At 40.5% G+C, this 26,260-nt stretch overlaps 1 protein-coding gene across 1 annotated transcript in view; it reads left to right on the forward strand.

The window, feature by feature from the left end:
- eprs1 (glutamyl-prolyl-tRNA synthetase 1) overlaps window positions 1-26,260 on the forward strand; it is an 89,890-nt gene that overhangs the window by 22,126 nt on the left and 41,504 nt on the right. Inside the window, exon 13 of the mRNA XM_014209991.3 lies at window positions 16,049-16,159. Coding sequence (XP_014065466.3) covers window positions 16,049-16,159 — 111 coding nt within the window. The remainder of the gene's footprint in view (window positions 1-16,048; window positions 16,160-26,260) is intronic.

A 26,260-nucleotide genomic window follows, 5' to 3' on the forward strand; every position in this document is an offset into this window, starting at 1 on the left:
CCTTTGAAAGCCACTGTATGGGAGAAGCTCTTTAGGTCAAGTCTAAGAATCCGCATATGAAAATCAGTGGCATGCTGGTAGATTTGACAAGACTGGTATTGTAGGTTTTAGGCATATTTAAACACTATTATTAATGGTTTGGTTGCCTAAATTGGTTGGAGCAGAAACAAATGCACTATATCCCTAAGGAAGCTTATTACATGCGTACACACACACACACACTTCGTTCCTCTGATAGCTCGCCTACTCACAGCTTGCATGGCTGCTGCCTTTTTGTTTTATGCTATTCTTCTCCCACTTTGCTTTCCCCCTCCCCCCCCCCCACCCCCCCCCCCCCCCCCCATCCCCTGCGTTCCTCCAGACCTGGGATAACTATAGTTTTAGCTATGCTTTGTGGAAAGTAACAATTTTGAATACAGAGCACCAAAAATGACAACTTTTTAAAACTATTGGAATACAGATCTCAGAAAGTGACTGCTTTTCCATACTATTTGAATACAGATCTGAGAAAGCACCTACTTTTTACAAATATTTGAATACAGATCTCAGAAAGTGACTACTTTTCAGAAACGACTGGATAGGCTGCCTTCAACTAATGGCAGGGTTCTGTCTGGAACTGCATGTTGAAGATAGGAATAGAGAACACATCTCACAAATACTATTCCAATCTCTCTGAAAGAAATGTATTGTTTAGATTAAATATGACTATCTGAATATTTTGATGATGTCCATTATCCTGAATGTCCATTGCCCCAGGTGTACCAAATCAACTGAAACCAATTATATTTTATGCCGATACGTATTGACACTAAACTACTTTATGATTTCTTTTCAACATACCACTGAAAAGCTTGACAGCTACAACTACTTTTATGATACACAACATGACCTAAAGTATGTGGACACCTGCTTGTCGAACATCTCACTCCAAAATCATGGGCATTAATATGGAGTTAGTCCCCCCTTTGCTGCTGTAACAGCCTCCACTCTTCTGGGAAGGCTTTCCACTAGATGTTGGAACATTGCTGCGGAGAATTGCTACTATTGATCCACGAGCATTCGTAAGGTCAGTCAGTGATGTTGGGCGATTAGGCCTGCCTCGCAGTCGGCGTTCCAATTTATCCCAAAGGTGTTCGACGGTTTTGAGGTCAGGGCTCTGTTTAGGCTGTTAGTTCTTCCTCACCGATCTTGACAAACCATTTTGTATGGACCTCGCTTTGTGCACGGGGGCATTGTCATGCTGAAACAGGAAAGGGCCTTCCCCAAACTGTTGCAACAAAATTGGAAGCACAGAATCATCTAGAATGTCATTGTATGCTGTAGCTTTAAGATTTTCCTTCAATGGAACGAAGGGGCCTAGCCCGAACCATGAAAAACAGCCCCAGACCATTATTCCTCCAGAGTCTAATGGTGGCGAGCTTTACATCACTAAACCCGACCCTTGGCATTCGCATGGTGGTCTTAGGCTTGTGTGTGGAAACCCATTTCATGAAGCTCCCGCTGAACAGTTCTTGTGCTGATGTTGCTTCCGGAGGCAATTTGGAACTCAGTAGTGAGTGTTGCCACCGAGGACAGACAATTTTTACAGACTACGTGCTTCAGCGCTCTGTGGTCCTGTTCTGTGAACTTGTGTGGCCCACCACTTCGCGGCTGAGCCGTTGTTGCTCCTCGACGTTTCCACTTCACAATAACCGCACTTACAGTTGACCAGGGCAGAAATTTGATGAACTGACTTGTTGGAAAGGTGGCATCCTATGACGGTGCCATGTTAAAAGTCACTGAGCTCTTCAGTAAAGCCATTCTACTGCCAATGTTTCTCTATGGCGATTGCGTCGTTGTGTGCGCAATTTCATACACCTGGCAGCAGAGGGTGTGGCTGAAATAGCCAATTCCTCTAATTTGAAGGGGTTTCTACATACTTTTGTTGATATAGTGTACCTGAAAATACTGCGGTGTTCTTGAATCAAACACACACTATACCATCTTTAAAGGGATAGTGGCTCAAGTGAAAGTCACCCAGTAAAATATTACTTGAGTAAAGGTATTTGGTTTTAAATATAGTTAAGTATCAAAAGTACATATAATTGTTAAAATAAAGTAAAAGTATAAAGAATTGAACATTTTCCTGGCCTGCTAAACATTCAAAATGTAACGAGTACTTTTGGGTGTCAGGGAAAATGTATGGACTAAAAAGTACATTATTTTCTTTAGGAATGTAGTGACGTAAAGTTGTCAAAAATATGAATAGTAAAGTGCAGATAACCAAAACAACTACTTATGTACTATTTGAAAATATTTTTACTTAAGTTCTTTACACCACTCCTCAGAATACAAGCTAACATGATTTTCAACCTACCTAGGCTGTAGTTGATTCAAGAAGGCAGTGTTGGAGTATTTAGTTTCTTTTCGACACTTAATATCCATATTCTGTGTGTATATACTGACATGTATGTGTGACTGATAGATGCATACACACACACGTGTTTTGAAATGAATGTAAGTTGTAAAGTATTTAGTCTATAATGTCTGTCGGACCCCAGTAAGTCTAGCTGTCTCCATTGGCGTCGGCTAATGGGGATCCTAATAAATCACATCAAATTGTTGCTGTTAGCAGCGTTCTCTGTAACATTTTACTTTACTGTTGTTGTTCATGTCTTATTACAACTAATTACTTTAAACAATATTTTATTAGCATGTTACGTAGTACTTTGGTAATTGTATCTTGCGTAGTTTTTGTAAAGCGGAATAGTGACTTATTCCGCTGATATATAATAACTCAATATTATGCAATTTCCAAAGTCCTATGTAACAACATTGCTTTTGTAATAATCGCAAACTTACTACACGTGTAAGAACTTGATGTCAAGTGTTACTGTATTGCCTTTTGTATCAGTCATTTTTAAAATACAGACAGACAGACAGACAGACAGACAGACAGACAGACAGACAGACAGACAGACAGACAGACAGACAGACAGACAGACAGACAGACAGACAGACAGACAGACAGACAGACAGACAGACAGACAGACAGACAGAGTTGAAGTTGGAAGTTTACATACAATTTAGCCAAATACATTTAAACTCAGTTTTTCACAATTCCTGACATTTAATCCCAGTAAAAATTCCCTGTCTTAGGTCAGTTAGGATCACCACTTTATTTTAAGAATGTGAAATGTCAATAATAGTAGAGTGAATTATTTATTTCAGCTTTAATTTCTTTCATCACATTCCCAATGGTTCAGAAGTGTACATACACTCAATTAGTATTTGGTAGCATTGCCTTTAAATTGTGTAACTTGGGTCAAATGTTTCAGATAGCCTTCCACAAGCTTGCCACAATAAGTTGGGTGAATTTTGGCCCATTCCTCCTGACAGAGCTGGTGTAACTGAGTCCGGTTTGTAGGCCTCCTTGCTTGCACACACTTTTTCAGTTCTGCCCACAAATTTTCTATAGGATTGAGGTCAGGGCTTTGTGATGGCCACTCAAATACCTTGACTTTGCTGTCCTTAAGCCATTTTGCCACAACTTTGGAAGTTTGCTTGGGGTCATTGTCCATTTGGAAGACCCATTTGCAACCAAGCTTTAACTTCCTGACTGATGTCTTGAGATGTTGCTTCAATATATCCACAAAATTGTCCTACCACATGATGCCATCTATTTTGTGAAGTGCACCAGTCCCTCCTGCAGCAAAGCTCCCCCACAGCATGATACTGTCACCCCCGTGCTTCACAGTTGGGATGGTGTTCTTTGGCTTGCAAGTCTCCCCCTTTTTCCTCTAAACATAACGATGGTCATTATGGTCTAACAGTTCTATTTTTGTTTCATCAGACCAGAGGACATTAATCCAAAAAGTACGATCTTTGTCCCCATGTGCAGTTGCAAACCGTAGTCTGGCTTTTTTGTGGCCGTTTTGGAGCAGTGGCTTCTTCCTTGCTGAGCGGCCTTTCAGGTTATGTCGATATAGGACTCGTTTTACTGTGGATATAAATACTTTTGTACCTGTTTCCTCCAGCATCTTCTCAAGGTCCTTTGCTGTTGTTCTGAGATTGATTTGCACTTTTCGCACCAAAGTACATTCACCTCTAGGAGACAGAACGCTCCTTCCTGAGTGGTATGACGGCAGGGTGGTCCCATGGTGTTTATACTTGCATACTATTGTTTGTACAGATGAACATGGTACATTCAGGCGTTTGGATGAACCAGACTTGTGGAGGTCTACAATTTTTTTTCTGAGGTCTAGGCTGATTTCCTTTGATTCTCCCATGATGTCAAGCAAAGAGGCACTGAGTTTGAAGGTAGGCCTTGAAATACATCCACAGGTACACCTCCAATTGACTCAAATGATGTCAATTAGCCTATCAGAAGCTTCTAAAGCCATGACATTTTCTGGAATTTTCCAAGCTGTTTAAAGGCACAGTCAATTTATTGTATGTAAACTTCTGACTCACTGGAATTGTGATACAGTGAATTTTAACTGAAATAATCTGTCTGTAAACAATTGTTGGGAAAATTTCTTTTGTCATGCATGAAGTAGATGTCCTAACCGACTTGCCAAAACTATAGTTTGTTAACCTGTTCAGGACAGACGTTCCGCCTGCGGAACACCTAGCCAACAGCCAATGGCATCCCATGGCGCGAAATACAAAACCAACTAAAATACCACAATTCAATTTTCTCAAACAATCAACTATTTTACACCATTTTAACCTGTTGGGGCTAGGGGGCAGTATTTGCACGGCCGGATAAAAAACGTACCCGATTTAATCTGGTTACTACTCCTGCCCAGTAACTAGAATATGCATATAATTATTGGCTTTGGATAGAAAACACCCTAAAGTTTCTAAAACTGTTTGAATGGTGTCTGTGAGTATAACAGAACTCATTTGGCAGGCCAAAACCTGAGAAGATTCCGTACAGGAAGTGGCCTGTCTGACAATTTCTTGCCCTCCTTGATCATCTCTAACAAATACAGGGGATCTCTGGCATGACGTGACACTTCCTACGGCTCCCATGGGCTCTCAGGAGGCGGGAAAAAGCTGAACGATGTAATTCCATCCCCAGGCTGAAACACATTAGCGCGTTTGGCAAGTGCTCTATCAGAGGGCCATTAGACTGAGGCTCGTGCATGAGGGGATAGCATGCTTTTACTTTCACTCTCTTTGTAATAAAAAAACGATTTCCCGGTCGGAATATTATCGCTTTTTTACGAGAAAAATGGCATAAAAATTGATTGAACAAAACATGCATGTATTGTATAACATAATGTCCTAGGGTTGTCATCTGATGAAGATCATCAAAGGTTAGTGCTGCATTTAGCTCTGATGAAGATCATCAAAGGTTAGTGCTGCATTTAGCTGTGGTTTGGGTTTATGTGACATTTAATGCTAGCTTGAAAAATGGGTGTCTGATTATTTCTGGCTGGGTACTCTGCTGACATAATCTAATGTTTTGCTTTCGTTGTAAAGCCTTTTTGAAATCGGACAGTGTGGTTAGATTAACGAGAGTCTTGTCTTTAAAATGGTGTGAAATAGTCATATGTTTAAAAAAATTGAAGTTTTTGCATTTTTGAGGTATTTGAATATCGCGCCACGGGATTACACTGGCTGTTGAGTAGGTGGGAAGCAAGCATCCCACCTAGCCCATAGAGGTTAAAGACAAGACTCTCGTTAATCTAACCACATTGTCCGATTTCAAAAAGGCTTTACAGCGAAAGCAAAACATTAGATTATGTCAGGAGAGTACCCTGCCAAAAATAATCACTCAGCCATTTTCAAAGCAAGCATATATGTCACAAAAACCAAAACCACAGCTAAATGCAGCACTAACCTTTGATGATCTTCATCAGATGACACTCCTAGGACATTATGTTATACAATACATGCATGTTTTGTTCAATCAAGTTCATATTTATATCAAAAACCAGCTTTTTACATTAGCATGTAATGTTCAGAACTAGCATACCTACCGCAAACTTACGGTGAATTTACTAAATTACTCATGATTAACGTTGACAAAAAACATAACAATTATTTTAAGAATTATAAATACAGAACTCCTTTATGCAATTGCGGTGTCAAAGTTTAAAATAGCTTTTCGGCGAAAGCACATTTTGCAATATTCTGAGTAGATAGCCCGGCCATCATGGCAAGCTAATTTGACACCCACCAAGTTTGGCCCTCACCAAACTCAGATTTACTATAAGAAAAATTGGATTACCTTTGCTGTTCTTCGTCAGAATGCACTCCCAGGACTTCTACTTCAACAACAAATGTTGTTTTTGTTCCAAATAATCCATAGTTATATCCAAATACCTCCGTTTTGTTCGTGCGTTCAGGTCACAATCCGAAGGGTGACGCGCGAGCGCATTTCGATACATTTTTTAAACAAATATTCCATTACCGTACTTAGAAGCATGTCAAACGCTGTTTAAAATCAATTTTTATGCTATTTTTCTCGTAAAATAGCGATAATATTCCAACCGGGCGACGTTGTATTCATTCAAAGGCTGAAAGAAAAAAATGGAGTAGTCTCCTGGACGCGCATCTCCAGTGTCACTGTTCCCAGCCTGACCACTAACAAATACTCCTGCTGTTCTTAGCCCAGAGACTGCAGACACCCCATTACACTTTCTGGTGCCTTCTGAGAGCCAATGGAAGCCTTAGAAAATGTCACGTTACAGCACAGATGCTGTATTTCCGATAGAGATGCTACAGAAGGACGACAAGTTGTCAGGCAGGGCACTTCCTGTATGGAATCTTCTCAGGTTTTGGCCTGCCATATGAGTTCTGTTATACTCACAGACACCATTCAAACAGTTTTAGAAACTTGAGGGTGTTTTCTATCCAAATCTACACTCATGTTTTTCAGCCAGGGGCTTCCTCGACATCATTCAGCTTTTTCCCGTGTTCTGAGAGCCTATGGGAGCCGTAGGAAGTGTCACGTTACAGCAAAGATCCTAAGTTTTCAATAAAAAGAGTCAAGAAGCCCAAGGAATGGTCAGAGAGGGCACTTCCTGTACAGAATCTTCTCAGGTTTTTGCCTGCCATATGAGTTCTGTTATACTCAGACACCATTCAAACAGTTTTAGAAACTTTAGGGTGTTTTCTATCCAAAGCCAATACTTATATGCATATTCTAGTTTCTGGGCAGTAGTAATAACCAGATTAAATCGGGTACGTTTTTTTATCCGGCTGTGTAAATACTGCCCCCTAGCCCTAACAGGTTAACAGTGTCCAAAGAAGGGCCAGAAGTATACAGAATGGTGTCGTCTGCATAGAGGTGGATCAGAGAATCACCAGCAGCAAGAGCGACATCATTGATGTATACAGAGAAAATATTATTTAAAAAAAACGGTTACCTTATTTATGTAAGTATTCAGACCCTTTGCTATGAGACTTGAAATTGAGCTCAGGTACATCCTGTTTCCATTGATCATTCTTCAGATGTTTCTACAACTTGATTGGAGTCCACCTGTGGTAAATTCAATTGATTGGACATGATATGTAAAGGCGCACACCTGTCTATAGAAGGTCCCACAGTTGACAGTGCAAGTTAGAGCAAAAACTGAGCCACGAGGTCGAAGGAATTGTCCATAGAGCTCCAAGACAGGATTCTGTCGAGGCACATATCTGGGGAAGGGTACCAAAACATTTCTGCAGCATTGAAGGTCCCCAGCAACACAGTGGCCGCCATTCTTAAGTGGATGTTGCTAGGAACCACAAAGACTTTTCCTAGAGCTGGCCACCTGCCCAAACTGAGCAATAGATGAAGGGCCTCGGTCAGGGAGGTAACATAGAACCCGATGGTCACTGACAGAGCTCCAGAGTTCCTCTGTGGAGATGGAAGAACCTTCCCAGAAGGACATCCGTCTCTGCAGCACTCCACTGGTCAGGCCTTTATGGTAGAGTGGCCAGACGGAAGCCACTCCTCAGTAAAAAGGCACATGACAGCCCTCTTGGAGTTTGCCGGAAGGCACCTAAAGGACTCTCAGACCATGAGAAACAAGCTCTTCTGGTCTGATTAAACCAAGATTAAACTCTTTGGCCTGAATGCCAAGTGTCACATCTGGAGAAAAACTGGCATCATCCCTACGTTGAAGCGTGGTGGTGGCAGCATGCTGTGGGGATGTTTTTTAGCGGCAGGGACTGGGAGACTAGTCAGGATCGAGGGAAAGATGAACAGAGCAAAGTACAGAGAGATCCTGGATGAAAACCTGCTCCAGAGCGCTTAGGACCTCAGACAGGGGCGACGGTTCACCTTCCAACAGGACAACAACCCTACGCACACAGCCAAGACAACGCAGTAGTGGCTTCGGGACAAGTTTCTCAATGTCCTTCAGTGGCCCAGCCAGAGCCCGGACTTGAACCCGATCGAACATCTCTGGAGAGACCTGGAAATAGCTGTGCAGCGTATGGTCCCCATCCAACATGAGAGATTGAGAGGCTCTCCAGAGAAGAATGGGAGAACCTCCCCAAATACAGGTGTGCCAAGCTTGTAACGTTATACCCAAGAGGACTCGATGCTGTAATCGCTGCCAAAGGTGCTTCAACAACGTACTCTGTAAATGGACGTTTTAAATGGGGTTCAGGTCAATGGGGTTCAGGTCTGGAGATTGGGCTGGCCATGACAGGGTCTTGATCTGGTGGTCCTCCATCCACACCTTGATTGCCCTGGCTGTGTGGCATGGAGCATTGTCCTGCTGGAAAAAAACAATCCTCGGAGTTGGGGAACATTGTCAGAGCAGAAGGAAGCAAGTTTTCTTCCAGGACTACCTTGTACGTGGCTTTATTCATGCGTCCTTCATAAAGACAACTCTGCCCGATTTTAGCCTTGCTGAAGCACCCCCAGATCATCACTGATCCTCCACCAAATTTCACAGTGGTTGCGAGGCACTGTGGCTTGTAGGCCTCTCCAGGTCTCGCACAAAATTTGGTGAAATTTGGTGGAGGATCGGTGATGATCTGGGGGTGCTTCAGCAAGGCTGAAATCGGGCAGATTTGTCTTTGTAAAGGACGCATGAATAAAGCCAATGCAATGCGTTAAAGCCAATGCAATGCTACCAAATACTAATTGAGTGTATGTAAACTTCTGACCCACTGGGAATGTGATGAAAGAAATAAAAGCTGAAATAAATCATTCTCTCTACCATTATTCTAACATTTCACATTCTTAAAATAAAGTGGTGATCCTAACTGACCTAAAACAGGGAATTTTTACGAGGATTAAATGTCAGGAATTGTGAAAAACTGAGTTTAAATGTATTTGGCTAAGGTGTATGTAAACTTACGACTTCAACTGTATGTATGTCATAGCTAGGGAGAACATTTGTTTCTCCTTTAAGCCTGTGGTATCTGCGATGAGGAGAGGGTGTGTGGTGGGGCCCTTGCCGAACCTCTTCTCTCTCGCGCTTCCTCATGTATTTGACATTGAACTGCATCTCACTCTTTCTGTTTCCAAGCTGCCAATTAGCTGTATCAAGGTACTCTTCTTACTCCTCCACTCCCTCGCTTCCTCCCTCCGCCCCTTCATCAATGTGCTTTCTAGTGCTGCACGGTGTACCAGAACTAATGTACTTTTTCGATGCCAGAACATGAAAAACGGTTTGGTACTAGAATTGGTTTCTTTTGTTACTTTTATGAAATATGTCATGTTGTATACTGATTGAGTCAGCGCAGCTGATGTCCCCCTTTAGCACGAGCGCACATCTCTTGCCTGTTCCACTTACTCATTGCTGGTGCTTGCTCTCTAACCTGTCCTGACAAGGAACCACTGCACTGGGATTCTGGGCTGTGTCATGTTAGCTCCACACTCGTTCTGCCTAGAAGTTAACACACTTTAGTAATGCACCTTGGCATGTCGAACTGTTATTTACTGTTCGCCAAACAATGTCCATAAAGCTAGAACACTTTATTTACAATGCAAGAAGATACAGCTTTAGGGGCTAACATTCCTTGCTAGCTTACAGCTAATGCTAAAATCAATTCACTACCCGAGTACTTAGTTTGTGACCATAACGCAGAATATGCTGATTTTCATCTTTATTCACTTAGTCCCGATGAAAACTAACCCTGCCTCGCATCTCCTTCACCGAACCAACTGACTCTGTGCAAAGCTTGTGAATGACGTCATTACTGGGTTAGACAGTGTGTTCCCTTTTTTGTTTGACCAAATTTGTATGTATTTTTTTTTTTTTTTTTTGGTGGGTGGGGGCTACAAGTACGCTACACAAACTTAGCTACACAAACTCATACAATCTCAAACGCAATTTGCATTGTCCTGTTGGCTGCCACTCAAAAATGAAAAATGATAAAAGTAAGTAAATATAAAGTTTTTATTTTACATTACATTTTACATTTACATTTAAGTCATTTAGCAGACGCTCTTATCCAGAGCGACTTACAAAATGGTGCATTCACCTTATGATATCCAGTGGAACAACCACTTTACAATAGTGCATCTAAATCTTTTAGGGGGGGGGGGTTAGAAGGATTACTTTATCCTATCCTAGGTATTCCTTAAAGAGGTGGGGTTTCAGGTGTCTCCGGAAGGTGGTGATTGACTCCGCTGTCCTGGCGTCGTGAGGGAGCTTGTTCCACCATTGGGGTGCCAGAGCAGCGAACAGTTTTGACTGGGCTGAGCGGGAACTATTTTATCATTATGATCATATTACCGAATAAAAATAAAAAAAAGTATTCACACCCCTTTTGAAATTTTCCGCAGTTTGTTGAATTTAAAATGGATTCAAGTGAGATTTTGTCACTTGCCTACACATAATACCCCTCAATGTCCAAGTGGAATTATGTTTTTAGAAATATTTATAAATGAAATCAAATCAAAAGTTGAAATGTCTTGAGTCAAAAAGTATTCAATCCTTTATGGCAAGCCTAAAAATGTGCTTAAGTTGCATGGACTCAAAATAGTGTTTAACGTCATCTCTGTCCACCAAATAAAAAAAATGATCTGTCAAGCAGTGAATTTAAAACAGATTCAACTCCAAAGACCAGGGAAGTTTTCCAATGCCTCACAAAGAAAGGCACCTATTGGTAGATGGGTAAAACAAGCTGACGTTGAATATCCCTTCGAGCATGGTTAAGTTATTAATTATACTTTGGATTGTGTATCAATACACCCAGTCACTACAAAGATAAGGCGTTACAGACTTATTCTAAAATGTATTAAATTGTTTTTTCCCCCTCATTAATCTACACACACAACCCCATAAAGACAAAGCAAAAACAGTTTTTTTTTTTTAAATGTTTGCAAATGTATTAAAAATAAAAACTGATTACATGTACATAAGTATTCAGACCCTTTACTCAGTACTTTGTTGAAGCACCTTTTGCAGTGATTCCAGCCTCAAGTCGTCTTGGGTTTGATATACTCATTCCAGTCTTTTTCTGAATTTTTACTATTTTCTACATTGTAGAATAATAGTGAAGACATCGAAACTATGAAATGTTTTTTTTCCGGATTGAATGACCTTCATGTCTTAAAGTACTGATGGACTGTCGTTTCTCTTTGCTTATTTGAGCTGTTAGTGCCACAATATGGATTTGGTCTTTTACCAAATAGGGCTATATTCTGTATACAACCTCTACCTTGTCACAACACAACTGATTGGCTCAAACGCATTTGGAAGGAAATTCCACAAATTAACTTTTAACAAGGCACACCTGTTAATTGAAATGTGTTCCAGGTGACTACCTCATGAAGCTGGTTGAGAGAATGCCAAGAGTGTGCAAAGCTGTCAAGGCAAAGGGTGGCTGGTTTGAAGAATCTAAAATCTAAAATATATTTTGATTTGTTTCACTTTTTAGTTTACTACATGAATTCCATACTGTATGTGTTATTTCATAGTTTGGATGTCTTCACTATTATTCTACAATGTAGAAAATAGTAAAAATTAAGAAAAACCCTTGAATGAGTGTGTTCAAACTTTTGACTGGTACTAATATATTAGTACCAGTCAAAAGTTTGAACACTTACTTTAAAAAATGGTTATATCTATATACATTTTTTAAATTTTTTTACAATATAAACTCAGCAAAGAAATGTACGTCCTCACTGTCAACTGCGTTTATTTTCAGCAAATATTTGTATGAACATAAGATTCAACAAATGAGACAAACTGAGCAATTCCACAGACATGTGACTAACAGAAATGGAATAATGTGTCCCTGAACAAAGGGGGGGTCAAAATCAAAAGTAAGTCAGTATCTGGTGTGGCCACCAGCTGCATTAAGTACTGCATCCTCCTCATGGACTGCACCAGATTTGCCAGTTCTTGCTGTGAGATGTTACCCCACTCTTCCACCAAGGCACCTGTAACGTTCATTCCTTTGATGATAAAAGCGAATCCGACCTTCACCCCTGGTGAGACAAAACCGCTACTCTTAAGTGAAGAGCACTTTTTGCCAGTCCTGTCTGGTCCAGCGACGGTGGGTTTGTGCCCGTAGGCGATGTTGTTTCCGGTGATGTCTGGTGAGGACTTGCCTTACAACAGGCCTACAGGCCCCTCAGTCTAGCCTCTCTCAGCCTATTGCGGACAGTCTGGGCACTGATGGAGTAATTGTGCATTCCTGGTGTAACTCGGGCTGTTGTTGTTGCCATCCTGTACCCGTCCCGCAGGTGTGATGTTCGGATATACCGATCATGTGCAAGTGTTGTTACACATGGTCTGCCACTGCAAGAACGATCAGCTGTCCGTTCTGTCTCCCTGTAGTGCTGTCTTAGGCGTCTCACAGTACGGACATTGCAATTTATTGCCCTGGCCACATCTGCAGTCCTCATGCCTCCTTGCAGCATGCCTAAGGCACGTTCACACAGATGAGCAGGGACCCTGGGCATCTTTCTTTTGGTGTTTTTCAGTCAGTAGAAAGACCTCTTTTTAGTGTCCTAAGTTTTCATAACTGTGACCTTAGTTGCCTACCGTCTGTAATGTGTTAGTGTCTTAACGACCGTTCCACGGGTGCATGTTCATTAATTGTTTATGGTTCATTGAACAAGCATGGGAAACAGTGTTTAAACCCTTTACAATGACGATCTGTGAAGTTAATTCGTAAAAATCCAAATTTTTGAAAGACAGGGTCCTGAAAAAGGGAGGTTTCTTTTTTTGCTGATTTTATATATTTATTTATGGGGGATTGGAAATGATGCAGACAATTACAATACCCCCCCCAAAAAAAATAATAGAAAAACTGATATTTTATGTAATTTTACTCCACAATACTAACCTAAAAGCCTGTACAGAATAGAAAATAGTCCAAAACATGCATCCTCTTTGCAATAAGGCACTAAAGTCAACTGCAAAGAAATGTACTTTATGTCCTGAGTGTTATGTTTGGGGAAAATACAACACATCACTGAGTACTGCTCTTCATACAGTGCATTCGGAAAGTATTCAGACCCCTTGATTTTTTTCCCCCACATTTTTTGTTATGTTACAGCATAATTCTAAAAGGATTTAAATAGTTTTTTTAATTCATAAATTTGTCTGAATACTTATGTAAATAAGGTATTTCTGTTATTTTTTTTAAATTAGCAAAAATATATAAACCTTTTCGCTTTGTCATTATGGGGTATTGTGGGGTATTTGAGGATATATTAAAAAAAATATATATATTTTAGAATAAGGCTGTTATGTACATCCTCTGCTGCCAAACTCCCCATCCTAACTGTCAGAGCTTAAGGATATGCAGAGGAGAATGGGAGTAACTCCCCAAATACAGGTGTGCCGAGCTTGTAGCGTCATACCCAAGAAGACTCGAGGCTGTAATCGCTGCCAAGTTTGCTTAAACAAAGTACTGAGTAAAGGGTCTGAACACACTTCAGTTTTTATTTATTTTTGTATATATTTTTTTTTGCTTTGTCATTATGGGGTATTGTGTGTAGATTGCTGAGGTAAGAGAAACAATTTAATCAGTTTTAGAATAAATCAAATGTTATTGATCACATGGTTAGCAGATGTTAATGTGAGTGTAGCAATGCTTCTAGTTTCGACAGTGCAGTAATCTAATAAATTCACAACGACTACCTTTATATACACACAAATGTAAAGATGTAATACCACTTGAGATTTTCTGGACTAAGAAATAATACATAAAAAAAACGTATTACAGCATAGTTGCCTAAGGACCTGAAGCAAGGTGACCATCTCTGTTGGCGCCATCTTAGCTGAGTGGGCGCCATTTTAGCAGACCGTAAGGCTGTAACATAACAAAATGTAGGAAAAGTCAAGGGGTCTGATTACTTTACGAATGCACTGTATTTGTGTGGTGGCTACACATTTTGGGTATGCTTGTCATATGCAAGGACTGGGGATTATTTGCGGGGGTAAAAAAACAGAATAGAGCTAAGCACAAGTAAAATCGTAGAGGAAAACCTGGTTTTCTGCTTTCCACCAGACACAAGTAGATTTAAGTCAAAACTGTAACTCGGCCACTCGGGAACATTCACGGTCTTTTTGCTAAGCAACACCTGAGTAGATTTGGCCTTCAGGTTATGTGTGATGAATGATGTCATTGCTGGGTTAAAGAGTTCGCACTTTTATCAAAGTGATACTTTATGCAAGTGTTTATTGGTACACCCCCCCCCCCCCCCCCCCCCCCCCCCAAATGTAAGGGAAACAGATTGTCATCTGTAGCGCTAATGAAATCAGCCAAAACAAGCTCAATAGACAGTGCATTCGGAAAGTGCTCAGACCCCTGTCCCTTTTTCCACATTTTTATGTTACAGCCTTACTCTAAAATGGATTACATTATTAAAAATCCTCATCAATCCACACACAATACCCCATAATGATAAAATGCAGTCTTTTATTTTTTTTTGATTTTGGCAAATTTATTACAAATAAAAAACAAATACCTTATTTACATGAGTATTCAGACCCTTTGCTATGAGACTCAAAATTGAGCTCAGGTTCCACTTGTAGTAAATAAGGCTGTAACGTAACAAAATGTGGAAAAATTCCAGTGGTCTGAATAATTCCGAATGCATTATATGCAACTTCTATGGAAATTGCATTCACCTGTATTGTGGCCCATGCTACATCTTAATTTACCCAGTTAATCAGTAGATTATTATTTAAATAAATTACTACCATTGTTATGCAGTTAGATTGGTAAAAACAAAGTCAAATTGAGTGTATGATTGTATAATTGATTCATTAATGCATACATGGCTCTTTTTATTATTATTTTTATTATATTTAACTCTGAAAATGCCAAACAATTGAACAGCTCTAGCTGAGTTCATCTCTGGATCAAGTGCCATTCTGTGACTTTTTTGCTGTGGTATCGTTTTGGTATCATGATGGTATCGAGTATTGCGATACAAAACCTGGCATTGGTATCGAAGTCAACATTTTGATATCATGACAACACTAGTGCTTTCCATCCTTTCGTTCCCACGTCTCCTCCAATCTGCGTCTTCATCAATTCTGAAACATACACATTTTGTTCAAATCTCACACAGAGCTAATTTGTAGCTCAGTAATGAAGTCTGACTCCCATTCAATTCTGAGAACATTCCTCCAAAAGTCACCTTCCTTCCCCTCCCCCCATCCTGCTCTCCTAGACACTCTTCTCCGATTGCTTATGTGTTTTCTTAGTAGTCTTTGAAAACTTATTCACCTGATATTTGCAGCCATTATTTGGGAGACTACTAGGATCTATAAACTCAGATAAGCAAAACCTTTGGCACTGGAATATCTGTAAAGAGTGAAGGCTGGGCATTCTAAGGGTCTGTTTTGAATAGGCTACAGGATGTGAAAAGTTCAAGGGACTTCACCACCTCATGGCCATGGATGCAGATTTCCTTTCAGAATGGGTCTTCTTTTCCCCCTTGTCTGTGCTGTTGGCAATGCATACTGAAAACTGGCTTCTCAAACTACTCTCCCTCTACTTTCTATCCTTTTCTCTCTCATCCCTGCACTCAGCCTCCGGTCCAATTGAAATGTCCTATGTCTTTAGTCAGGATATTGAATGAGAATTTCTTTCTCTACACAGGACACCATTGCAATAATGAACCTCTCCCATGTGTCTGTAGGTTGTCGACCCAGTGGCGCCCAGATACACAGCCCTGTCAGGATCCTACTCTGTCCCTGTTGTCATCCCCGACGCACCAGAGGAGATGAAGATGGCCGTCAAACACCCCAAGGTACATTGACTGTTATTTCCACTCTTGTCTATGGAATGGCAACCTATTCCCTATGATGTGTACTCCTATACTACCAAAGCCTGGCCAAAAGTAGTGCATGATATAGGGATTAGGGTATAATTTTGGACACACCCTGACTAGATAGAAGTATTGCATTCTTATTTAGTGTTCAGCAGCCAAAGCATGATGTGTATATTACTCTGACAATGCTAAAATGTATAGTTCCCCCCACAAGTCAAGTTGAGGATATGATGTGATGAGTAGTAAATAATCAACCAACTAAATCTTGCAATAATGAATGGCCTAACTGAGGGGTTTCTAAACTGCAGTCCACAATTGTATTTGTGACTAATTTCAGGAAACTAGGTGTATGTTGCGCGTCAGTACTTCACAGGATAGTTTTTTTGAGGGGCAGAAATGCCTTCGAACATGTGAACTTTCATGGAGTTTGGATTGGTCTACCATGTCGCACGCTTCTGTCTATTTGAACTAGAGGTCGACCGATTATGATTTTACAACACCGATACTGATTAATCGGCCGATTTTTATTTAGTTAATTTATTTGTAATTATGACAATTACAACAATACTGAATGAACACTTATTTTAACGTAATATAATACATCAATAAAATCAATTTAGCCTCAAATAAATAATGAAACATGTTTGGTTTAAATAATGCAAAAACAAAATGTTGGAGAAGAAAGTAAAAGTGCAATATGTGCCATGTAAGAAAGCTAACGTTTAAGTTCCTTGCTCAGAACATGAGAACATATGAAAGCTGGTGGTTCCTTTTAACATGAGTCTTCAATATTCCCAGGTAAGAAGTTTTAGGTTGAAGGAATTATAGGACTATTTCTCTCTGCGATTTGTATTTCATATACCTTTGACTATTGGATGTTCTTATAGGCACTTTAGTATTGCCAGTGTAACAGTATAGCTTCCGTCCCTCTCCTCGCTCCTACCTGGGCTCGAACCAGGAACGCATCGACAACAGCCACCCTCGAAGCCTCGTTACCCATGCAGAGCAAGGGGAACAACTACTCCAAGTCTCAGAGCGAGTGACGTTTGAAATGCTATTAGCGCGATCCCCGCTCACTAGCTAGCCATTTCACATCGGTTACACCAGCCTAATCTCAGGAGTTGATATGTTTGAAGTCATAAACAGCACAATGCTTGAAGTATTGCGAAGAGCTGCTGGCAAACGCACGAAAATGCTGTTTGAATGAATGCTTACGAGCCTGCTGGTGCCTACCATTGCTCAGTCAGACTGCTCTATCAAATCATAGACTTAATTATAACATAATAACACACAGAAATACGAGCCTTTGGTCATTAAAATGGTCGAATCCGGAAACTATCGATTCGAAAACAAAACGTTTGTTCTTTCAGTGAAATACGGAACCGTTCCGTATTTTATCTAACGGATGGCATCCCTAAGTCTAAATATTCCTGTTACATTGCACAACCTTCAATGTTATGTCATAATTATGTACAATTCTGGCAAATTAATTACTGCCTTTGTGAGGAATAAATGGACTTCACACAGTTCGCAATGAGCCAGGCGGCCCAAACTGCTGCATATACCCTGACTGCTTGCACGGAACGCAAGAGAAGTGACACAATTTCCCTAGTTATAAGAAATTCATGTTAGCAGGCAATATTAACTAAATATGCAGGTTTAAAAATATATACTTGTGTATTGATTTTAAAGAAAGGCATTGATGTTTGTGGTTAGGTACATTGGTGCAACGACAGTGCTTTTTTCGCAAATGCGCTTGTTAAATCATCACCCGTTTGTCGAAGTAGGCTGTGATTCAATGAGAAATTAACAGGCACCGCATCGATTATATGCAATGCAGGACACGCTAGATAAACTAGTAATATCATCAACCATGTGTAGTTAACTAGTGATTATGGTAAGATTGATTGTTTTTTATAAGATAAGTTTAATGCTAGCTAGCAACTTACCTTGGCTTCTTGCTGTCCTCGCGTAGAAGTCAGCCTGCCACGCAGGCTCCTCGTGGAGTGCAATGTAAGGCAGGTGGTTAGAGCGTTGGACTAGTAACCGTAAGGTTGCAAAAATGAATCCCCGAGCTGACAAGGTAAAAATCTGTCGTTCTGCCCCTGAACAAGGCAGTTAACCCACCGTTCCTATGCCGTCATTGACAATAAGAATGTGTTCTTAACTGACTTGCCTAGTTAAAAAAAAATATATAATATTAATAATAAAAAATACAAAAAATCGGCAAATCGAAGTCCAAAAATACAGATTACCGATTGTTATGAAAAACTTCAAATCAGCCATTCCGATTAATCGGTCGACCTCTAATTTGAACTGGTCAGTATGTGTAGGTAAGCATTTCTAGCGCATTTTTAAAATACATATCACTTAGTAGAACTTATAAGTGTTGCTCTCCACTTTCTGGAGGACTGAGTTTTGAAATCAGTGGAATTTAGAGTATGGTAGCTGGAGAAAATACCTGTCTCTGGATTTCATCTTCAAACTAAGGGCAACCATGGCATCCGTGACAGGGAGAAGTGTCCATCCATGATGTATTGGGGTAAGATAGTCTTGCTAGCTACATTTTCAGACATTACACGTTTCTAATTTTGTCAGTCATTTTAATTTCAAGTTGGTGTACTGTTAGCTGGCTGGCTCGCTTGCTAATGTTACGTGTATGATCTGTGTAGTCATATTATTCCTTTCTCAGAGCCATTTGCTTTGCTAGTTATATCCTAATGTTAGCTAGCTAACATTGAACCTGGTTGGTTAGCTACCTGCAGATTCATGCAGGGTAATAATGTCATGAGTTGGGATTATGGTTCTTTGTTTAGCTAGATACATGTCTAAATAGACTCCACTATGCAAGTAACCATTTCAATAGATTGTTCATGATGTCACTGCAACAATTGTCGATAGAAGTAGCTGGTAAATTTACTCTAGCTATCTACTCCGATTTCGTAAACGTTGGCAAAAAAAGCTTAGTTGAATTGTTGCCAGCAGCACAGTTAGTAACCAACGCTCTGGATAACATTAAAACAGCCTAACCAGCTAGGGAGAGTAAAATGGTCAGAGTGATGTGTTCTCTCATTTGTGTCTTGAAGTAGCTAGCCAATGTTAGCCAGTTAGCTTGACTGCTGTTAGGACAGAACGCTCTGATCAACCCTACTCCTCGGTCAGAGCATCCCGTGTGCACTCTGAATGCTCCAAGAGTGAAACGCTCTGAGTTTACGAACGCCCAGAGCACACGCTGGCACTCCAGATTAAATTTACCAATACACCCAAAGTATGAACCAGCTTTTATTCTTGAAATATTTGGTTGTTTACTACATGGCATCACATGCGAATCCTTAGAGGTAAGTGGGGCTAAAGCTTAAGAGGATGTAGACAACAAAAGAGCTCTCCAGTAGGTGTGCCAGAACATTTTTCTCAAAATTTAGGTTACAAGTTGATCAACTTTCAAAGCAGAATTACTTTCCCATTTTTCCTCAACTGGAGTGTATGATATACATTTTTTTAGCTCTGAGTCTCTACTTTTATCCAATGTAAAAAATAAAATAAAAAAATAAAATAAAAAACACTTTCAAATTTTTCTGCATAAGACCGACTCGGTCGGTCACCTTTTTTATTTTATGTGAAAAGTAATTATTTTATAAAAATCGCAAGCTGCAACAGAATACCATCGTGAATACTATTTTTATGTCTATGCGTCCTGTATAAAGAAAGTTGGATGTAGTTTCACGAGCTAATAATAACCAGCACAACAATTGGAAGTCTTCAGGAACATTTAGAATGCTAGCTGGTCCTGTTCATCTGACTCTGGGGAAGTAGGTAAATGGCTTCATTGCCAAAATCTTAAACTATCCCTTTTAATATGGAGGAATGTTTTATTTAAAATAAAAAAATTGTGTTAAATTCTTAGGCAGGTCGTATAAGTGGACATTTTCGGGATGGAAAAATCATGCCAATTTAAGCAACCAAAACCAGATAGGGAGCATGCAGAAAATCTACTGAACTATATACAGTGCATTTGGAAAGTATTCAGACCCCTTTTTCCACATTGTTACGTTACAGCCTTATGCTAAAATAAATGTTTTTTTTCTCTTATCAATCTACACACAATACCCCATAATGACAAAGCAAAAACACGTTTTTGAATTTTTTGTAAAAAACTGATATCACATATACATAAGTATTCAGACCCTTAATCAGTACTTCGTTGAAGCACCTTTGGCAGCGATTACAGCCTCGAGCTACAAGCTTGGCACACCTGTATTTGGGGAGTTTCTTCCTTTCTTCTCTGCTGATTCTCAGGTTGGATGGGGAGCGTTGCAGCACAGCTATTTTCAGGTCTCTCCAGAGATGTTCGATCGGGTTCAAGTCCGGGCTCTGGCTCGGCCACTCCAGGACATTCAGAGACTTGTCCTGAAGCCACTCCTGCGTTGTCTTGGCTGTGTGCTTAGGGTTGTTGTCCTGTTGGAAGGTGAACCTTCGCCCCTGTCTGAGGTCCTGAGCGCTCTGGAGCAGGTTCTCATCAAGGATCTCTGTTCTTTGCTTTCCCTCGATCCTGACGAGTCTCCCAGTACCTACCGCTGAAAAACATCCCCACAGCATGAAACAGCCCCCACCATGCTTCACCGTAAGGATGGTGCCAGGTTTCCTCCAGACGTGACGCTTGGCATTGAATCTTGTTTCTCATTGTCTGAGAGTCCTTTAGGTGCCTTTTGGCAAGCTCCAAGTGGGCTGTCATGTGCCTTACTAAGAAGTTGCTCCATGTGGCCACTATCATAAAGGCCTGATTTGGTGGAGTGCTGCAGAGATGGTTGTCTTTCTGGAAGGTTCTCTCATCTCCACAGAGGAACTCTGGAGCTCTGTCGGTGACCAAGTCATTTTTTTCTTACCCTGTTTTCTCCCCAATTTCGTGGTATTTTTGGACAATTCCGTTGACATGGCTTGGTTTTTGCTCTGACATGCACTGTCAACTGTCAACCTTTTTATATAGAGGTATGTGCCTTTCCAAATCATGTCCAATCAATTGAATTTACCACAGGTGGACTCCAATCAAGTTGCAGAAACATCTCAGGGATGATCAATGGATACAGGATGCACCTGAGCCCAATTTCAAGTCTCATAACAAGTGGTCTGAATACCTATTTTTACATTTGCAAAAATGTCTAAACCTATTTTCAATTTGTCATTATGGGTCATTGTGTGTAGATTGTTGACAAATATGTAATTCATGCCTCTTAAGAAGGTCCCATCAACTTTCTGTAGGCTAGGCCTACTATATTTATTTCATCAACTTTTCTAATAATAAGCATATTGCTTCTCTTTACAACAGCAGTATAGCCTACCAGGCTGGCATGAAAATGAACCACGGGAAAAGCGTCCTCCATGCACTATTTAACTGCATAGATGACATGTATTTTTTTGCCGCTGCCCCGTTTCGAGACAGGTGCATGATAATGATCCATTCCAAATCAAAACAAATTTCTTCACATGTAAAGACAAGATTCAATCAAGAATAGTGTAATGGGTGACTATTAGCCTATCACTTGTGAATGATATATTATCACTTGTGAATGCGCCTCGGAATTGGATGCGGATGCGCGCCGTTGCGTACCCGATGTCTGTCGGTCACTTGTAGCCTGTGAGAGACCTGATCACTTGACAGAGAGCCATGTAAGTGAGAGGTGTCTCGGCACGCAGCCGGGAGAATGGAATTACAATTATATTCAGCCGCAAATGGCATGGATTTTTTTTAGGGGGCGTTACTGCCACAAACGGGGATGCAGCCGGGAAATTCGAGGAATTATCAAGTGCTTGTCATATTGTGAATGAGAGACTGATGAAGTGTGTACAGCCTGCGCAAAAAATAAGCAGAGCTCATGCCTTTCATGCAACTGTTTTCCAAATCTTCATTAGTCGCATTATGCAGCCTTAGAATGTATTAAAAATCAAAACATATAGCCTAACGTTTGTATCACAACTGTTACATAAATAACTCTAAAGCATATAGGAGTACCTGTTCCTTTGTTAACCGCTCAACACAGAATATCTGCATGTGCGCAAATAGAAAATATCCTTTCTATCTTATTCAGCTATGTTCTATTGTATTCGTCATACCACAGACCTTTGGAACATATACATTTTATAAAAAGTTGAATAAATCCATGTAATATAGCCTACACCATCACAATAAATCAATTATTTATTTTAGACGTCATAAGATGCACGATATGAAGAAAATGTCTTATTTCAGAAGAACAGAATAGCATACTCTGAGTTGTCCTGATCTGGCTATGCCATATGGCTGTGGGCTACACTAGTTCATTTAGCAGACAAGATTTGCTTAGAATGGCATTATTTTATAGTATAAAGAATACAAAATTCAAAAAAACTCAGATGTGCGAGTGCCATTTTTTTTGCAGGTGCATGGTAGCGGCTGAATAAAATGAGAAAGAAGAAGAAACCCGCACACTGCTCTTGACAGTGTCACTGATCTTTAATAAGCTTTACGTATCGGCCTCACGGCCTTCGCCAGAGCTTTTGTGAGTAAAAAAAAAGAAGAAAATTCAACCTTATGTAGACCTATCCCCACCCACATCCGTTCGAATGGGGTTGAGTCGAGGGAAAACATAAGTGCTACCAAATATGCATTTCATAAATATTCGAATAAAGTGTGTACTTAAAACGTATTAAACACGTCTGTAAAACCACAGAGGACATCGACCTTCCAACAAGTGTTCATAAATCATTGACTGAGAATACAGAAGGAGCCTACAATAGGGAAAAACGACAACTTGCGTTCAGAAATGTAATGAAATCCTCAACAAATGTTCTTTTAGATTTAATGCTATTAATTGTTGAACATGTGTCGAAGGAAGTAAGAGGTTGAAGTCACACAGACTGTTTTTCTAGCCCGGAAGCAGCACAACAAAGCTCCACGAAAGAAAATAAGCGATGTAGGAGAGGTAAGTGGTCAAAGGGGGACCAGGAACACAGGCCGTGGAAACTGAGCTACAGCAGGACGCGTTAATTAACCTCTCCAAAAAAGATCTCAGACGTGCAAGTCTGTCTCATCTAAGGGCCTCTCTTTTCTACCTACATGTACAGACAAACCATTTGATATGAAAGTAGGTCTGTTTAAATGATTTCGCAAGATTAAACTTAAGCAAGTGTTTTCTCAAAATACTGTTTTGGGCCTAGAAACCCAAAAAGAACTGGTACCCATTTTTAAACCCCAAAAGCTAATTCTGTCCTATAGTTAACAACTCCTCAATTAATACCTATTAGGTTAGTGGAACAAGGTTAGTGGAACAAGAAGCCATGTCAGTATATATGAGAAAAACAAATCCCATTCAGAAGGACCTCACTAGGACAGAAGAACAGGCACTTAACCGAAGGTGAATCTTTCATTAGTTCATTGCCAAACCTGCAGACAAAAGGGGGTGCTGTGGACGTTTTAGACTACGAAAAATACAAAGAAGAGATTCAGAGACAACTCAGTAATGAACGTTTCTATAGAACTGAGTGTTGATCCCACACAGGTGTTCCAAAAGGATATATGCGCTAATCTGGAGCCCTATTAAACAACCTTATCTCAAAACCTGAATATGAATACCTTTGCTGCAAATGTGCCATAAGTCCATGCCTGTACATTTTGCCGAAATTACACAAACCTAAGACACAAGGCAATTATCCAGACAGACCAGTGGTTGCAGGAATAGGCTCAATGCTAGAACCATTGTCGAACTTCGTAGACTCTTTTATTAAATCTCATGTGCAAGCATTGCCGTCATATGTGAAAGACTCTATAAACTTCATAAACAAGATCTCACCAATAACGGGTTTATCAGAAGACTGTATTTTGGTCACATTCGATGTGGAGAGTCTATATACCAGCATTCCCAATGTGGGGGGGCTAGCAGCGCTAGCTCACTATTTGAGAGACTGAGATACTAACGAATTCCCACCAACAAACTTTATTCTAGAGCTGGCTGAATATATTTTGACATATAACTATTCCACATTCGCTCCGAGCTATGCTAAACTTTGTGGGTCTTTTTAAAGAACGTTTTAACAATGAAAACTAAAATCAATTTTTAAATAAAGTCCTGAAGTGGATATATTAACGAAATGTTTTGTATATGGGGAGTAACGGGAGAAGAGCTGTCAGACTTTATGGCATTACTCAATGACATTGACCCCAATCTCAAATTCACTTTTGAATGTGACACTACACGGGTTCATTACCTCTATGTGGGTTGAGAAATCAAATGGAACCCTGTTTACAACTCTGTATAGAAAAGAAATGGACAGAAATACTAATACTATTACAGGGGGACAGCTTCCACCCTGAGCCATTAAAAAGAGGACTTCCAAGCCAGTTTTTCAGACTGCGCCGTATATGCCACTCCACAGAGGATTGTCTAGAAAAAGCAGCGGAGATGCCAATAAGTTATTCTCCACAATGTGTGGATGAAGCTCTTAATTTGGCGTTAGGGAGAACACGAGATGAACTGCTACAAAAAAAGGCCCACTAGAGCTAAAGAACACTTTTGTAATGTTTACCACCACTTATACTTTGAACTCGTGAAAAGTGGGAAATGCTGTCAAGAAACACTGACATATTTTATCATCGGACCCAGCTTTGCCAGCTGAATTTAAGAATCCACCACTTATTGTGTATAGGACAGGTCACAATTTACGCGATAAATTGGTTCATGACAACTGCCAGCCACAAATAAAATACGCCCTCCTCCAAATGGTAGCTATAAATGGAGAGGATGCACATAGTGCAACAATATGATGAAGTGTGAATATTTCTGCCACCCACATACAGGAAAATGGTTCCAAATAAATGACATTATTACGTGTTCCACCACCCATGTTATTTACATTATTACATGTCCATGTGGGCTGTGCTATGTAGGTAAAACCTCTCGTTCTCTCAAACAGAGAATCAGTGGACATAAAAGATCAATCAGGATAAACGACAGGGATTATCCAGTCGCAGTACATTTTAATGACCTTAAGCATGCCATTTCTACCTTTTTAGATTTTGTGGCATAGAGAAAGTTAAGATATCAGACAGGGGAGGTGACATTAATAATACTCGACTGTGTGCGGCTGCTTGGCCATGGAAACCCATTTCATGCTGATGTTGCTTCCAGAGGCAGTTTGGAACTCAGTAGTGAGTGTTGCAACCGAGGACGGACAGAAGATCTTTACGCGCTTCAGCACTCGTTGCTGACAGGTGTATGAAATTGAGCACACAACCATGCAATTTCCATAGACAAACATTGGCAGTAGAATGGCTTTAATGAAGAGCTCAGTGACTTTTAACATGGCACCGTCATAGGATGCCACCTTTCCAACAAGTCAGTTTGTCAAATTTCTGCCCTGCTAGAGCTGCCTTGATCAACTGTAAGTGCTGTTATTGTGAAGTGGAATCAACTAGGAGCAACAACAGCTCAGGGTGCTAAAGCGCATAGCGCTTAAAAATCGTCTGTCCTCGGCTGCAACACTCAATACCAAGAACCAAACTGCCTCTGGAAGCAAAGTCAGCGCAAGAACTGTTCTTCGGGAGTTTAATGAAATGGATTTCCATGGCTGAGCAGCCACACACAAACCAAACCTAAGATCACCATGCGCAATGCCACAGGTCGTCTGGAGTGGTGTAAAGCTTGCCACCATTAGACTCTGGAGAAGTGGAAACGCATTCTCTGGAGTGATGAATCACGCTTCCCTACCTGGCAGTCTGACGGACGAATATGGGTTTGGCGGATGCCAGGAGAACGCTACCTGCCCCAATGTGTAGTGCCAACTGTAAAGTTTGGTGGAGGAGGAATAATGGTCTGGGGCTCTTTTTCATGTTTCCATCTAGGCCCCTTAGTTCCAGTGAAGGGAAATCTTAATACTACAGCATACAATGACATTCTAGATGTTTCTGTGCTTCTAGCTTTTTTATTTATTCTTTATTTAAATGGGCAAATCAGTTAAGAACAGATTATTTTATAGTGACGGCCTTTACCGGCCTAACCCAGACGACGCTGGGCCAATTGTGCGCCGCCCTATGGGACTCCAGATCACGGC

Source organism: Salmo salar, chromosome 09, assembly GCF_965601325.2.
Source record: "Salmo salar chromosome 09, fSalSal1, whole genome shotgun sequence".
NCBI lineage: Eukaryota > Metazoa > Chordata > Actinopteri > Salmoniformes > Salmonidae > Salmo > Salmo salar.